The sequence below is a fragment of the Lotus japonicus genome, chromosome 5, assembly GCF_012489685.1.
Source record: "Lotus japonicus ecotype B-129 chromosome 5, LjGifu_v1.2".
Taxonomy (NCBI): domain Eukaryota; kingdom Viridiplantae; phylum Streptophyta; class Magnoliopsida; order Fabales; family Fabaceae; genus Lotus; species Lotus japonicus.
Window position 1 is genome coordinate 52385133 of NC_080045.1, and position 17001 is coordinate 52402133.

The window sequence follows — 17001 nt, forward strand, 5'->3', positions numbered from 1 at the left end:
TTACCTTATATATAGTGCAGTAGACCATTTGAAACACCAACATTTACTCCCACAATATCTCTCTTGTCCAAAAATTCTCAAATTTCTCAAAATGTCTAATCCTTATGAGCAATATTATCCACTGCTCGACAATGAAACACCTCCTACAAGTGAAGGTTTGCAACCTTCGCCTATGTTTCCGCCACAAAACCAACCTCCGCAGATGATTCACCCGCAAAGCCAACCTATGATGGTGTTCCAACAACAAAACCAACATTCGCAGGTGATTCGCCCGCAAAGCCAACCTATGCCGATGTTCCAACAACAAAACCCACATCCGCAAATGTATCAACCACAAAGCCAACATCCGCAGATGTGTCACCCTCAAAACCAACCTCCTCACACCGGTGGTAATGTTCAAAATCCTTCGTATCAAATGTTTCCACAATCGTTCTACCATCAAAACCAACCTCAGGGTCAAATGGGACCATATCCACCACAAATGCCTTATCCAAACAATCCACAATATTGCATGTATCCACCACAATACCAAGCACCTCCTACTGGTAGCAGCAGTAGTTCAAAAGTCTCAAGTACACAATGTGAGGCTATGCCCGATGAGCCTGAATTTTCTACTCAACGGGGTCTAGATGATTTTGATCTTGAAGAATCCGGAAAGAAACGCACCAAATGGAGTGGTAAAGATAATATACTTCTTCTTCAATCATGGCTCAACGTTTCTACCGATCGGGTCGTGGGAAATGAGCAAAAGTCAGATTTGTTTTGGAATAAGATTCGAGCCCAATATGAGGAGTACCGCGACGATGCCTCTCCTTCGAGGACATGGTTATCCCTGAAATCTCATTTTAATAAATTGAATGCTGATCTTCAAAAATTTGTCGGTTGCCACACTAAAGCCGTCAATCATTGGAAAAGTGGACACTCAGATAAGGACATCATGGCTACGGCGCATCAATTATATCATGTAGATACAGGTAAAGATTTCAAACATGAGAATGAATGGCGGTTGGTGAAGGATGAACCAAAGTGGAAGGGAACATTTATGACAACCAGTTCAACGAGGCAGAAGAAGTCAGTAGATGGGGTGTATGCAACATCGTCTGACCGGAGTGCATCAATCGAGGGCGACGAATATGAGGCCACACAACCAGCAACCCGCCCGTTGGGAAAAAAGAACCAGAAAAGGAAGGCCAAAGTAGGAGACACAGCTTCAAGTGATCTCGATTATGTTCCTAACTCCGAGATGATAGCCATCGGGAAAGCTAAACTGGGATTCCTTGCGAGTTTTGAGAAGCTCAAGACTGAAGAACTGGAGGTGAGAAAGGAAAAAAACAAACTTCAAAAGGCGCGGTTATTGAAGGAATACAAAGATATCCTTATGGAGGACACATCTGAAATGAACGAGGTGCAGTTAGCAACGCATCAGCGCCTAGTTGAATTCGCCATGAAAGAACTAGGAATGTCTTAATTCTTGTTGTTGTCTTTCTTAGAGTGTGCCAATGTTGTGATTTTAGCATTTCTACTTATTGATTCTGCATTAGTGTTGTAATTTTAGCATTTCTACTTATGTGTATTGCATCAGTGTTGTAATTTTAGCATTTCTACTTATGTAATCTGCATTAATGTTGTAATTTCAGTATTCGAATTTTTCTTAATGTGTGTACTGCGTTTCTACTTATGTGTTCTATATAGTCGTTGGGGAATATAGTCGTTCGAGAATATAGCCGTTGGGGAATATAGCCGTTGGAGAATATAGCCGTTGGGGAATATAGCCGTTGGGGAGCCGTTGGAGAATATAGCCGTTGGGGAATATAGCCGTTGGGGAATATAGCCGTTGTGGAATATAGCCGTTGTTGTTTCTCTTATTTATACATGTCATATTTCATTCATCTCAACATTCAAGAGTTGTTTTGTCCTCTCATATCGTCTTCCTCCTATCCAATTACACTGATAGTTTCTCATTGTGTCATAGAATGGATCCAAACAATATGGCCGACTTGGACATTTACGACGTTGTCATTGACGAACTTATCAATGACACGACTATAGAAGATATGATGCAGGAGGAGATGGAGTTTTATCAACGACGTGCCAACACCGTTAGGCCCAAGCGAACAAGAAAGGTGATAGAGAGAGATCGTGAAGCTGGGAACGAGCGGTTGTGGAATGACTACTTCTCCGAAAATCCTGTGTACACGGAAGAGCTTTTCCGACGAAGGTTTCGAATGCGAAAGCATGTGTTCCTCAGAATTGTAGGGGCCCTTGGGTCTCATGACCCGTACTTTTTAATGTTTGTCGATGCAGTTGGAAGACAAGGCCTGTCACCATTACAAAAGTGCACCGCCGCTATTCGTATGTTGGCGTACGGATCACCAGCTGACAGTGTTGACGAGTACGTTCGAATTGGTGAAAGTACTGCAATTGAGTGCTTAAAGAATTTTGTGGAAGGTGTGTGTGCAGTATTTGGTGAAACATAGTTGAGGCGCCCGAATCAGGAAGACATTACCTGCTTACTTCAATGGGGCGAGTCTCGTGGATTTCCAGGTATGTTGGGTTCTATTGATTGTATGCATTGGGAATGGAAGAATTGTCCAGTTGCGTGGAAAGGTCAATTCACCCGAGGTGATCATGGAAAGCCCACAATCATGCTTGAAGCAGTGGCATTACAAGACTTGTGGATTTGGCATGCATTTTTTGGCATTGCAGGTTCTAACAATGACATTAATGTGCTAAATCAATCTCCGGTTTTCAATGAGGTTTTGAGTGGAAATGCTCCCATGGTGAACTTTAGCGTGAATGGAACAATGTATAACATGGGATACTATCTAGCAGACGGTATCTATCCCCCGTGGGCTACATTTGTGAAGACCATCCCAATGCCACAAGGAGAAAAAAGGCAAAAATTTGCGAAAAGACAAGAAGGAGCAAGAAAGGACGTTGAACGTGCATTCGGCGTTCTCCAATCTCGGTTTGCAATAGTTCGTGGTCCATCACGCTTTTGGCATCCGAATGAGATGAAGTCAATAATGTATGCTTGCATCATATTGCACAACATGATTGTTGAAGATGAGCGCAACACGTACCGAGGTAATTTTGTTTATGATCAGGTCAATAATGACATATTGGATGCTGAAGTAGTAAGTGGTCCTATTCCCGCTTTTAGAAATATCTTGGAAAGAAGAGCACATCAAATTGATAGGTCAATTCATCACCAGCTTCAAGCAGACTTGGTGGAGCATATTTGGCAGCTTCCCGAAAACGAGAATAATGAAAATTAACCTTCAAGTGTTATTATGTATTTCATTTCAAATGTATTGTTGCTTATTTTTCATTGTCATGTATTTTCTTTCGTCTTTATTTCTATCATTCAATAAAATTGTTTTTGCTAGAAATAACACAATGTACTTTTTTATTTTTGTTTCATGTTAACATGCCGATATTTAAATTTAATTGTTTTAAATATTAAGTAAAATTAAATTTAAATTAAATTCGTATTAATTTTAATTAAATTATTTTTAAGTTGAAGTATTGATTTAGTATTAAATTTTAAATCTAAATTGGGTGAAAATAAATATTATTAATTTATGTTGTATGGTGGGACACGGTGGGACCCTTCAAATAGTAATTTAAGAAACCATGGGTTGGAGCAAAATCTGCTTCAGTTTCTTAGGAGTTTCTTAAGTCTGATGTGGCAGACAGGGCCCACAAAAATAGTGCTGAATAGTGCTGAATAGTGTGTTAAGAAACCAAATAAGAATTTTGGGGTTGGAGTTGCTCTTAATAACCAAGTGACCAGGAGACATGTCACTTATCTGGATGAAGTTGACATTGTAAAATGCATCCCTCCTTTCAATGCAGTACATTATTTAGGCCCAACAACATAGACTAGTGGTGACTATAAATATATATTGCTCTCACCACATGAACATACCATCAACGTGGATTTTCTTCTTTGTTCTAGCTTAACCATAGTTTAATTTGCCTAGAGGCATTGCCTCGGGTAGATGATACTTATAAGAGTTGTTTCCTTTGAAGAGTTGTTTTATTGAATAAATCAAGTCATCAGAACCAGTTGATTTCTCAATTAATGGTTCATATTGTGATAATATACTGGCACATATATAAGAAATTATGATATTTGTTAATCTCAGCTTCGATTTCTCAATCAACGATTATGATAACTTACTCAATTATCATTTAAAGCGATTCACTCTTCACTTTAGTCGATGCCTATATCCAAACTCAATATTTGTTTTGATGCAAGTTTTTTTTTTTTTGTTTATTAGCTTTGGAATGTCAAATTCAGCTTTTCAATGACATAAACGTGAAAGCAAGTGTGCATTTCTATTTTCATCACTTGATCCAATTACAAACAAACATGTCCTAAAATGTAGGACACTTATGGCTAATATATTTTAAGGTTGAGTAAAGTGCCTTTTATTAAAGATAAGTTAGAAAGAGTTAATTTTAGGAGAGTGCAAGTTGATAGAATGATATTATAAAAACGAGTTAAAAAGTTATCTTTGTTTGGATAATAAGATATATAGAACTAGTGTAAATATAATTAATTATCTTTGTAAATTCCTCACGGAAAAGTATGAACTAAGAAGCTTACACTTGCATGACCAAAGAGGCTATTACTCAAATCAAATGGAAACTGTGTTAACCAAAGAGGCTATTATAATTACTCAAACTTACACTTGCATGACCAATGGAAAATGTGTTAACCAAAGATCAGGCTATTACCCAAATAAAACTTAACATTTATATAAGCAGTTGGATAATCTTTAAAATATTATTTAACAAATTCAAATTGAATAAATGTTAACCTCACAGCTATGATTGTGGGTTAATTCCATATCAAATACAAAAACAAAAAATACATATATTTAGAATGTTCTTGTTTGTGTTGGCATATTTCATTGCTGACAAATTGTGCGTCTTAGCAAAACATGCAAACTAGGTGGATTCTGTTCTAGTAGCAGTGTCAGGGGAACATAAATCCAAAACAATTTACAATTTTGCGTTCACAATAACTCATTGATGTGTTTGGGACCAAGACAAGTCATATAGTGCTAAAGAAAATAGTGAGTTTCAGTACTAATAACACTGTTGCTTTAAGATATTGACAAACATCTCTTCCAAGGTACTGTAGTTTCTGCATCAAGTATTAAACGACAACCACACTCTATTATAGATAAAGACAGTTAGCAAGGCCCTCAAGTTGATTAGTTGAAAAAAATGAGCGTGTAAACGAGCGTTTGTCTAATCCAACCATTCACATTTGTAGGCTTTTATGTCCGAATTTGTACCAATGTACATTGCAGATAGAGTCAACAGAAAAACAAACACAGCCTTCATAGATAGTTAGAATGACTTTGTCTACTGTTTCCAAGAAAATATGGTTCTCCTTGCAAATCAAAGACATAGAAGGGTGATTTCTTAACATATTATGGTTCTCCTTGCAAATCAAATTTGACAAAAAAGGATGATTTTTTAACATATACTGAATGTTACCTTTTTAACAAGTAAAAATATGATTCATGAGTGAATCAGTTTTTAGCATGTTTTACCATAAAATTGCCAAGTTAGCATTCCACAATTGAGAGGTCCAGCTTCTAATTTCTGTAAACCATAGGACCATGGGATATTCACAATGTTTTTGGACTAAATATGGATCAACTCAAGCTTAAATGACAAATCTAATTTGGAGACCATGGTAGACTCAACAAAATCACAAACAACATGAAAAATACAACATAAACATGGTTGTTCTGTTTGCACACTGTGACATGATTTCTTCTTAGTGCTCTTTGCATCACACTACCTAGAAAAAGATCCACTTGCAGCCGAAAGCTGTTGCTCCATCTACAATCAGAAAAGAGATTCCAAAGGAAAAATGAACAGCTCCACAAGATTTAACAGAAAGTACTAGATAAGATATATCCACATATCCCCTTTACCTTGAAGAGAGTCTCAAGTTTACTTTTCACCAAGGAATACTCATGTCTTACTTGTTGCAAGCTTTTAAGACACCTGAAAACCAACCCTTTTATCAGCATATGGAGATTGATTTATATCAAACCATAAACACATAACTTGTTAACAACATATTTTGATAACATTCATATCATATGTGTTGGGATACCAGTGTGAGTAAGAAGTCTCATTTTTGATGAAAAATGAAGTGTTGACCAATATATATGTGAAAGATTTGGTGTTCAAGTTCACTGTTGTGGTTTGCTCTTTACTCAATCTAAAGAACGCCCGGAGTTTTAGGCATTTCTCAGCCGAACAATATCCATGATCCATCGGAATATAATAATTTCGATATGGAATTGTGAAGAAGCTTACCCTTCAATGTTCTTCTCCTCACATGAATTTCTAAAGGAAATGCAGGCTTTGTGAACTCTCTGTGCTCCAACACTGCATAATTTCCAAGTAACCCAAACCACTTTGTCAAAATCATAATAATTGTAAGAACACCATACAGGAAATGAATGTAAACTACCTGGAGCTGCTACCCTTCAGTTGGTGAACATGAGCATCCAACTTTTTGAAATCAATGCTTGCCTGTCCTCTGTTTGAGTTGAGATAAGTCACCAATGAATTGAAATATGAAGCTTGGAAACAGATTTTCAAAGAGATAAAAAAAAAAACAGGAATTGTGGATTGTTGTGAGTGTCCTTACAGAGCCTTTGTGAGCTCATCAAGAAGCCTCTCTGCATCTTGAAAAAAGAGAGTGACCACTTCAACCACAAAATCTGGGTTGCTTTCATCTTGAAGTAGCTCAAGCTGGTTAAACTGTTCATCTAGAAAGCCCTTCTCAAACAGAACAAATACATCACCAAAACTATCCATTGAACTAGCCTTAATTTTCTTTCTACTTCAGTGTATGCAATGAATGTAGAATGGAAATTGTAGAAAATGGCTACCTCATCGAATAGGGAGGCAGTGTAATCAACAAGGTGCCTCTGCAGCTGAATTATACCACCATCCATTACTAATCTCAAGCTTTAACCACTTACTCAAGAGTCAAGAATGTTAGGTATACATTTCTTCCAATGCCAGGTATATATATACAGAATGAAATAAATATACTATTTTAAATAGTGAAAGAAATGAAATGAGTTTTAATCTTTTACTTTTATATTATCTTTATTTTAAAAACTCTTAAAATAACATCTTTTACATGTTAAGAGTAAAAAAATTATATTTATAAAATCAAGGTCAAATTAATTTCATTTCATACCCTTACTGAGGGAAAAATAAAATAAAATACAATAAAATGAGATTGAATGAGTCAATTATACTCCATTTAATTTCCTCATTTTTTAACCAAGTGAAATATAATATGATTCAATCATCCCCTCCATTTCATCTGATTTCATGAATGTAATCATACCCCTAATTGTGTTTCTATTGATTGCATCTTCCCCATCAACCTATCGTTTATGGGCAGCTTAACATCTTGCAGTTTAAACTAATAGGACCTCTAGATCTAGGATAAAAACTCACGCCACGTATAATTCATCTTTCCACCTTTTTTATTTGATAAGCATTGCCTTCTTTTTTATTCCTTTTCTAAATATTGTTGAGCCCGTTTCTCCCCGCTTATTTTTTTAAATAATCACATATTTTTTAAAAAATAATCATTTATGTATTTTTTTAAAAATTAAAATTGTTTTTCTATGCTTTTGATAAAAAGTAAAATTTGAAAAAAAATAACAAAAAAATTAATTATTTCTTTAAGCTATTTTTAGTAGCTTTTGAAATAACTCATTATTTTTAGTTACTTTTGCAGGGAAAATAAATTTTTATAGATAAATATAACTTAATTTTTACTTTTTGAAAAATCACTTGTAAAAAAAATTGATGCAATACCATATGTGCAATTTTTAGCTTTTCACTTACTAACATACTAATCTTTTCTTTAATTCCCTAATCAATTTAAAGTGGTGGCTTGACCGATTTTGATTCATTCATATTTTCTCGATCATATCATTTTCATACAAAAATTATTTCTCTATTCTTTTCATATCACATCTATCATATATTTCAATTCTTTCTTTTATTCTTTTTTTTAATTGTATGTGCAGAATAAGTATCAATCAAAATTTATTCGTGACTTGCCTATTGGGGCTATGCCACATTTTGTTCATAGTCCATAGTCTAGCTAGCCCTCTCTCACTTACCACTTTCAAGCAAATTCTTGCTAAAATAAGCATAACTTGCTATTTTTGAAATGCAGAGTACAAGCAAGAAAGCGAACCTAATCTAATTCAATTCCTCTATCTATGCAACTGTGGAAATCCATAAAGGTTTAATCATGGATACATCTAACCCTTACTATATACCTAAAAAGATGATCTACGACGGATAAAGTTATAATAAAGTCGGCCACAATTGTTAAGTAGTTAAACTGCATTTAGTTGGGAGAAACATGCCACTTAATTGATTTTGAAGCACAAAATAGGTCCAAAATTGATTTTCACATGATTAAATAATACTGCCTACCATAAACAAGTATAGACTCAAAATTCATTTTAGAGAACACATCTTGTAGTAGTTTATGGGGTGAATGAAATATTAAGTGAAATAAAATTTTATTGTTCATTTAATTCAAGGGTCTTTAGATAAAGATAGCCATAAAAATAACATGCGAATTCATCATTACACTCTTGAAACAATTATAACCAAAGTTATTCAAGCGAAAAAAACTATTTTTTTATAAATGTAACTAAACATAAATCACATTATTTAAACTCACATTTATAATACTCAATAATTTTGTTAGGATCAATTTTGCCCTAAACATTTTTATATGCAAACGCTGACACGCAGTTCATGACATAGAAATTGGGAGGGTGGGCCAAAATTCATTTCTTTTTCTTGGTAACATGTTCAACTTTGATTCACAACTCACTGTCATTTTTTTTTGGATGGGAAATCACAACTCACTATCATTGAAGAGATTGAAAGGAAAGAAATATATAAGTTTAGAGATGGTATCATAAGATATTTTTGGTGGATTCTGTCTTATCCATACGAGAAATGAAATGTTCTAACAGATAGTGAATACTTATTTGTCAATGTGTCAATTAACACTCATTTGGCATGTTATAGGACTAGACCCGTGGTTGTTCCAAACCTATCGGATTATATTTTATTTTATTTCGTTTTTAATATTCTTTTCTTATGAGATGAAAGTAATATATATTTTTACCCTATTAACATTTAATTATATTTTATTTCATATTTTATCATTTCATTGATGTTGATGTTTTATTGGATGACATTTTCCATGAATAACTGCTGTGAATTAATTCGAGAAGCGAGAATTTACCATCGAATATGGCACATGCCCCACAACTTCTTTAACATTTATTTTATTATTTTTTCTTTGATTTTTATAAAAATATTTTTTCAGTTTTTTTTAATTTATAATTTTTTTTTATTTTCTATTAATTTTATTTAATTTATTTCGTTTATTTTTTATTTTTTTATTTTTATTTCTGATAAGGGGGTGTGGTTAGTAAAGGGGGGGGGTGAAAATAGCAACCACCGTTAGCAATTGGACGGCTAACTAACGGAAGGACATAAATCACACATATTAATAGAAGAGGGAGGGAATTCGCTCATTTTAAAGATGAGGGAGGTAAATCGCACAAAGGTGAAAGATCAGGGAGCAAAAGTGCAATTAAGCCTTAAGTCATTATTGACTCGATCGAGATACTTGCTTATAAGTATTGTTTCTTAGCTCGTTCTGCTAGGCAAGCCGTGTAATTGTTGAAGCGGATTGCAGTAAGTGGTGTTGGAAGTGCAGCGGGACACTGTGAGCAATACATATAGAGGCTCTGTGATAAATGAAATTCATGCTTTAGTTCCTAGCTCTTTTTACCTCTGTTTCTTTTGTTCATGTTGTTAGGGAAGCAAACTCTGCTGCTCATAATCTTGCTAAGTTTTCTTTGATACATGGGGATGAGACGTGGTTAAATTGTATTCCCCATTGTATTCAATCTTGTATTTTCACGGACATTGCTCCGATTGTTGTTTAATGCAGTCTAATTGTTTTAACTAGTGAGTTATTGGTTGGATTAGTTGAATTGGATTTTTTCTACGTAATCGTTATATTGGGCTTAATTCTTCCAACAGGTTATTTTTTCATATAATACTTAAACCCAGTACATTACTTAAAGAAATCAAATATGTATCATTTGAATTAATCATTCATTACTAAATTAATATATATATATAATAATAATTTAGTAAATAAAATATAGTTTTGTACCTCATATTAGGCATATTAGTATAAGCTTATACAATACATTATAAACTTTGTTTGATGCTAACATTGCATTGTATAAACTTATACATCGATATCCTCTTATACATTAAAATGATGGATTATTTAATTCACTTTATTGATGATGGATAAGACATGATAAAAATGTGATGTATAAGTTACATGAAAACATTAATCAATCACCACCACCACCACCAATGCCGCTATCGTCATTGCCACTATCACTGCAACCACTATCTACCACCGCCACTATCGTTATCATCATCATCTTCCACCACCCTCCACCGCCATCGTCATCGTCGCCACCACTAAATACCGCCATGACCCACCACCACCATAATCGCCACAACCACCTCCTTCCACTGCCACCATCATCACCACCACTACCCGAACTACGTACCACCGCCCTACAACACTACCACCACCACAATACTCTCCACCAACACCACACTCCACCGCCACCACGACCTCCGCTTCCACCTATGTAACACCCCGATTTCCGGTGGCGTCACTTTAGTAACCAAAAGAAAACTTAAGCGGAAAAACGTGAATTATTTTTTTTCGACAATATAACTAAAGACAAAAAAACTATAAACTCCTCAACAAAAGATGAAAGAAACTAATATACAACTATATATACATGCCCCGCTCATACAACCCACGTCACGAGTAACCTCCAGTGACGGGTAACAGAAAGAAAGTAACGCCCGAAGACAATATGTACAGTCCAAGGTAAAATACTGTGTCCGCAACACTATACCTCAAAAACTGAGAACAAGTTGGCCCAGCGGCCTAAGAAAAGACCTCCTAAATCCAACCAGCTCTCTGTGATCTCCATAGGAAAAACCACACAAAAAGCTACCGGTAGGAAACTACCCTGACCCGAATCTGAAAACATGACGGTCAGAGCTACGACACTACTCCAACACTAATCCCAACTCGAGGAGCCCACACTAGCACTCGATCCTACACGCTAGCGCGGTCGTCGTCCGAATCTGCATCCAGGACAACTAAGTCGACATACACAATCCTACTCTCTCTATCCACCCTGACGCGCTCCTGCACTGATCTCTCGGGCTCGGGGCCCGGACCATGATCCTCGATGACAGCAGCAGTAAACGAACTGGACTCCGTCGAAGTCCCACCCACTGGCACCTCCTCAGAGGGGTCCTCATCATCCGAAGATAATGGTGGTGGTGGTGGTCCTCCCAAGCCGGGTCCACAATGCACGCCGGGCGGCAAGTTGAAGCTCAATATATGTCTCCTCAATACCCCCTCCGTCAAGCGTCCGAAACTGTCAACACGGTCCTCCATGACCCGACCGGTGTAGGTCGCACGGTGGCCTACGGGATCGACCACCCATGCACCTGGGTCGTCCTGGTCAAGCATCTCGAATCTAGTCCCCCCCGAAGGGCTGACCATCGTAAACCAATCCGCCATACTCATCTGACAATGGCGTAGTCCGCCCAAACACACACAGAAGACGCGAGGGTCAACTCCAAAGAATTATATAAATAATAAAACCAGATATACAGGATAATAATTATTAGCCTCTCGGGCTTATAAGTTTAGGGATAACTTCCTAGGGTTGCATGTATCACAAAGAATATAAAAGATCATAATAACAATTGGCATGCCTCAAATAGGATAAACAAGTATCAATCACACTCAGCAACTAAGTCAGAATGTATGTTGCATGAAATGCAATGCTGGTTAACAAGATGCATTCCGGAAGAAGGATGGACATCAACGAGACGGCCCTAACACCAGCCACGGTGGGTACCTCCCTGCTCGCGTGTCTCTTACACCACACAAAAGTAGTCAGATCAGCAGTGAACCCGTAGGTCTGCCATTCCGTCTGCTACTAAGGACCACCGTAGTGTCCTAAATATGGAAATCCGGGTCTTATGACCATTTTGGAATCCACCGAGGTCCGGTATCACGCCGTGTATTAACCTCAAAATGAGTGCATGAATGCAAGTGATTAGCCAAACAACGTCTCCGACCTCACTCGACACGTCGCCACGTGTTCTAAATAACTTAATGTCTCTAAAAGAATACCCTAAGGTAAATGTCGATTCTGCGACAAAATGAATTAATCAAGAGAAGAAAGAATGTACCTTGGAACTCATGGTTCCCGGCTAAACTATAGATAGCCAATCAATAAACTGCTCATCGAGCGAAAAGGTACCGAAGTACTTGGAAACTTAAAGTTTCCGGCTAAACTTTAGATAGCCAAACATTAAACTGCTCATCGAGCGAAAGAGTACGATTGTACTTAGAAACTCGTAAGTTCCCTCGAAACTTGGACTCGACGACACTTTTCATATCTTCAAAACTAATATTCAAGCTCTAAGCTCTTATCTAAGGTTGTTATCATTGTTCAAGGGTTTTAGAGATTAATTAATGTCTTATGAATTTTCCTTGAGAAAATAGTTTTCTTTTAGTCTTATAACGTTCCTATGAGTTTCAGGGATTCCATAATCCCAATTAATTTCTGAGAAGGTCTCGACCCATTAAAACATAACAAGGTCCGAACTCCGTTCGTCCTTTTCAAACTCTCTCAAAAAATCTCATAAAAATTCGGCATGACTTGCCCGCAATCCTCACTCCTCAGAATCATAGTTATAAGTGGAATAACATAAATTAGCTCAATCAATAACCATAAACAGCATATTCCAACACATCCTAGATTAACCATTTAGCACATAACATGTGAATCATTTAGCACACAATATCATGGCATCAAGTACTCAACAAGATCGGCCGAAGCCTCAGAAAACATTTCAGCCATTTAGCAATTAAGTGCATAACACATAAACAAGTCGAATTCGTCGACACCTAAAGCATTATCTAGTAATTCAGAGAGTAGCCCTCACCGGTGGGTCTTCCAGCTTCCTCCTCACGGTTTCCTTCACGCTCCTCTCCTTGATTTCCAGGAAACTCCTCAAAAGAACCTTAAGCAAAAATCACAAAAATCAACACAATGAGTAAAAAACTCAGCAAACAATAAGTCCTAGGGTTACACGGTACATTACAACCTCCGTGGTACGACAATCTAACGCGTTAAGACAAGTTTTCGAAAAAGTCGGATTTCCTCCCCCCCTTGGTATAGCTCTCGGCCACTTTCCTTAATTGGGAGGGTCGATTTTCTGCGATCAAACTTGGTTCCTAGGTTATCATACGCCGTAACTAAGGCGAATCTAAACTCGGAAAAATTTTCGGATCGAAAACTGATATAAGGGTAGTTTGGTCATTATTTTCAGCTCAGAATTTCAAAATTGGATTTTTGAAAAACAAATTGGATGGGGACGTCAACAACGACGTTTATGACGACTAATCCTACTAGCACTAAGCCAAGTCGATAGTTTTTAGCTTAAAGGTTGCGACTTTGCCTAAAAATGGGTATTTGATGCAAAAATTGATTCCGGCGGCATTTCGTCGACATCTGACAAAATATAATCCGCAGAACACGCTCAGGAGCATGCAGGGAATAAGTTTAGACACTGAAATCAGCTTATTTGGACAGTTTTACAAAAAGCTCAAAACTTTGAGCACAGAAAGACATAGAAGAAGTCGACAGAAACGACGATCAGAAGAGAGATATAGTTTACCTACCTCAAGGTCTTCGATTAGCAACGATCGGTGAAGCAAACGGGCAAGAAACGGCGAAAATCCGGATCCTCTCTTTCTCTCTTGGAGCTCGCGGGTTTGGGCAAGGGAATGGGTGAGTTTTTTTGCAAAAAATCTAATTTTCGAGCTATTTATAGGTTTTGGAAAATGCGGAAAAATGATTTTTTCGCGATTCCGATTTTTCCTGCGCGTTCCTCTGCGAATTCTAAGATAAGTTATGGCGACAGAATTCCAGAACTCAAAATAGGATTCTTGGAATTAAACCAAACGATCCAAAGTCGGTGTGAGTTGGTTCATCCCGAAAAACTACTTTTTGCAGTGATCATCGGAAGAGAAAACTTCCTTCTGAAGAAAGATTAGAAATAACGAGAGAAATAGGCGAACGCGGGTGGAATCTTCATTTGAAGCTTCGAATAGAAAAAGTCTTCATCGTCCGTTGATTTCAGGTTTCTTGAACTATCAGAGATTCCGTTTCGGCAAACTTTCGAGAATTGGAATTTGGCGTTCGTACATTCCAGGCTTTCGCATCGAAACACTTGTTTATAGACGAAAAAGAGAAGTTCTTACATTTCTCTGAATATTTTTGGAATTAGTTTCCATCGTGTCCTAATGTGTAATTTAACTATTCACTAAAACCTTTGACCTAGGATTAGGCGAATGTTAATCGTGCTATCACTCTTATCAGTTTTTGATACAATCCTTGGACTTTTCCTGAACCTTCTCCTTCATAAATTTATTTTAATCAAATAAACTCTCATATTTTATTCACTTATCCAAAGCTTAAAAACTTGGGCCTTACAACCTACCTCCGCTGCCATAGTCATCGCCACCACCACTACTTACCGTCACGACCCACCACAACCATCACTGCCACAACCGCCGCCAAAACTTGGCATCACCACCGTCACCTCTACAACCACCACCCTCCATCACCGTCATTACCGCCACCACCATTTTCGCAACCACCTCGGTCGTCACCACCATCTTTACTACCCACAAACACCATCCTCATTTTTATAATATTTCATAGAATATATGTTTATATTAATTAAAAAAAAAAAGTTATACAATATATGACCAAACACTGTATAATATTAAATTTTTATCAGATCTAATACTATTAGCCTTAATATAATAGTGATTTTTTTGTAGTTTTTCTTTTTATATTGTAGACTTTGTGAGTTCAAACATGAGATAGTAAAAAAACTTTTGTTTCATTGTCACAGTGAAACTGAATTTATAAAGATTGTTGTATATACTTTGGTAGATCATTAAAGAGATAGAAAAAGAGAAGAAATAAGTGATAAAAAAAGGTGTTGTGTTTTATGGTACACGTATCATTAGTTATAAAAAAAAAGTTGTGTACCTTCAGTAGCAACATATCAGGTTTTGTTTACCGTGTGTCGGTGTTTCAGTTTTATATCATCCATAGGATATATTACTAAATAAATCAAGGGCTCAGATTTACTCATATTTAATTTCAAAAATTAAAGATTTACTCAAATTAAAATATGTATTTACGATAATGCCCATTTCACTATCTTCTTCCCCTTCCCTGGTGTTTGCTCTGGTTCAACCGGACAACTCTCTTTCCTCCGGCGAACCACCACTGGATTTTATCCTAACAGAAGAAGAATCTAACCCATGACTACAAAATAGAAGAAACAAGCCCAAATGCTCTGTTTTTTATCCTAACAGAAGAAGAATCAAGAAGTAACATCAAGACTTGAGCTGCTAAGTCCCTGTAGCATATGTTGAATGGGAATCAAATCGGAGGGATTTCTACCATAGAACAAAGGGGGTTGCTAGATCCATTCCAGATTTTGCTAGAGAATCAGAAATAATGATTTTTTATGGAGTGAATCTTTGTGTGTAGATGGAAAAATTGGATCTAGATGGTTCTCCAACACCACTGCATCTCTCTCTTCCTTTCTCGCATGGTTGCGCTCCGGTGATCTTCCACCGCTCATCTCCATTGCAGCGTTCTTCCTAGCAGAGGTCAGGCTTCAAATCGAATCTGTGAAAGATCTCCATGCCACAAAGGGTGAAATTGCTAGGTTGGAGTGCAAAAGAGAAGGAGAAGGTGAGAGGATCATGGAAGGAGGAAAGGTCGGAGGAGGTTGTGGAGGGGCGGAGTTCGTTGGAGCGGCGGTTAACCACCAAGGCTAAATCTCATATCTGGAAAGGATCAACCTTTTGAAGCTTGTTTGGATTTGTGAATCTCAGAAAGGCTCAACCATAAGAGATATTGCGAGGGACAGAGCCTGATTTGGTGGTGCCGGTGAGGAATACGGCGGCGCCGGCGAGGATGACGGCGGTGCGGTGAGGAGTCTGGGTGAAAGCTAGGGTTTGGGAGTTTGGTAAAGTAATCAGAAGGTGGAAGATGGAAGAGATTAAAGAAGAGTTATTTCTGAAAAATCAGTATTATTAGGAGGTTATTTTTGTACTTTCACGTTTTTTTTTGTGAAGGATGGTGCTTCACTTACAAACAGACTCACGGTAGACGCAGCCAACATATCTTGATGAAGCGTAGTGGTCAAAACTTATGTTTCAATATGTGACATTGCGCGCTGGATTCCTAGGGGATAACACTTTAAAATGGTCCACTGCACCTTGTAATATTCCTAGATTTTAAGATAAATTTCTGTCTTTCTTTTCACATTATCTCTTCCACAAGGAAGGGTAGAATTAAAGAAGATGGAGGGGGACCTGAACAAAATTTCATCAGGTATGTACGTGTGTGAAGCAAAGGTGTGTGCTGTGTAGGGGGGCAATCTTATTCTTTGAAGTTTGATCGAACAGAGCAAGTAAGTACTATGATGCAGCTGAGTGATGCATAGCACGAGTTGTCTGTTTAACTTCAACAACCCAATACCCAATATGTGGGGTCGCCTAAACTTATCTTAAAAAGAATAATATTCACAATATATATGGTTTAGAATTATATATTTTTTGTAAGCTTAACTCACACATATTTGGCTCAGCTGGTAAAGTTACTGTGGATGTGGGAGTGTTATTGGTGGGTGATTTATGGTTCCAGAGATGTGCCAGATGTGCCGTGC

At 37.2% G+C, this 17001-nt stretch overlaps 1 protein-coding gene across 1 annotated transcript; it reads right to left on the reverse strand.

Moving 5' to 3' along the window:
- Window positions 1-5540: 5540 nt before the first annotated feature.
- On the reverse strand, window positions 5541-7059 carry LOC130718227 (histidine-containing phosphotransfer protein 1-like). The gene is made up of 6 exons (XM_057568756.1): window positions 6936-7059; window positions 6692-6822; window positions 6512-6580; window positions 6355-6426; window positions 5964-6036; window positions 5541-5868 (listed from the first exon to the last, which is right to left on the reverse strand). Exons 1-6 carry the CDS (start codon window positions 6999-7001, stop codon window positions 5824-5826), a joined length of 456 nt encoding a protein of 151 aa, XP_057424739.1. The 5' UTR covers window positions 7002-7059; the 3' UTR covers window positions 5541-5823.
- Between the last annotated feature and the right edge of the window lie 9942 nt (window positions 7060-17001).

Excerpts from the sequence above, each read along its gene's own strand:
- LOC130718227 (XM_057568756.1), bottom strand. The coding sequence starts at position 7,001 with ATGGATGGTGGTATAATTCAGCTGCAGAGGCACCTTGTTGATTACACT. Across the intron at positions 6,823-6,935 it reads CTGCCTCCCTATTCGATGAG|GGCTTTCTAGATGAACAGTT; the intron begins GTAGCCATTTTC and ends CTGTTTGAGAAG. Across the intron at positions 6,037-6,354 it reads GAGGAGAAGAACATTGAAGG|GTGTCTTAAAAGCTTGCAAC; the intron begins GTAAGCTTCTTC and ends GTTGGTTTTCAG.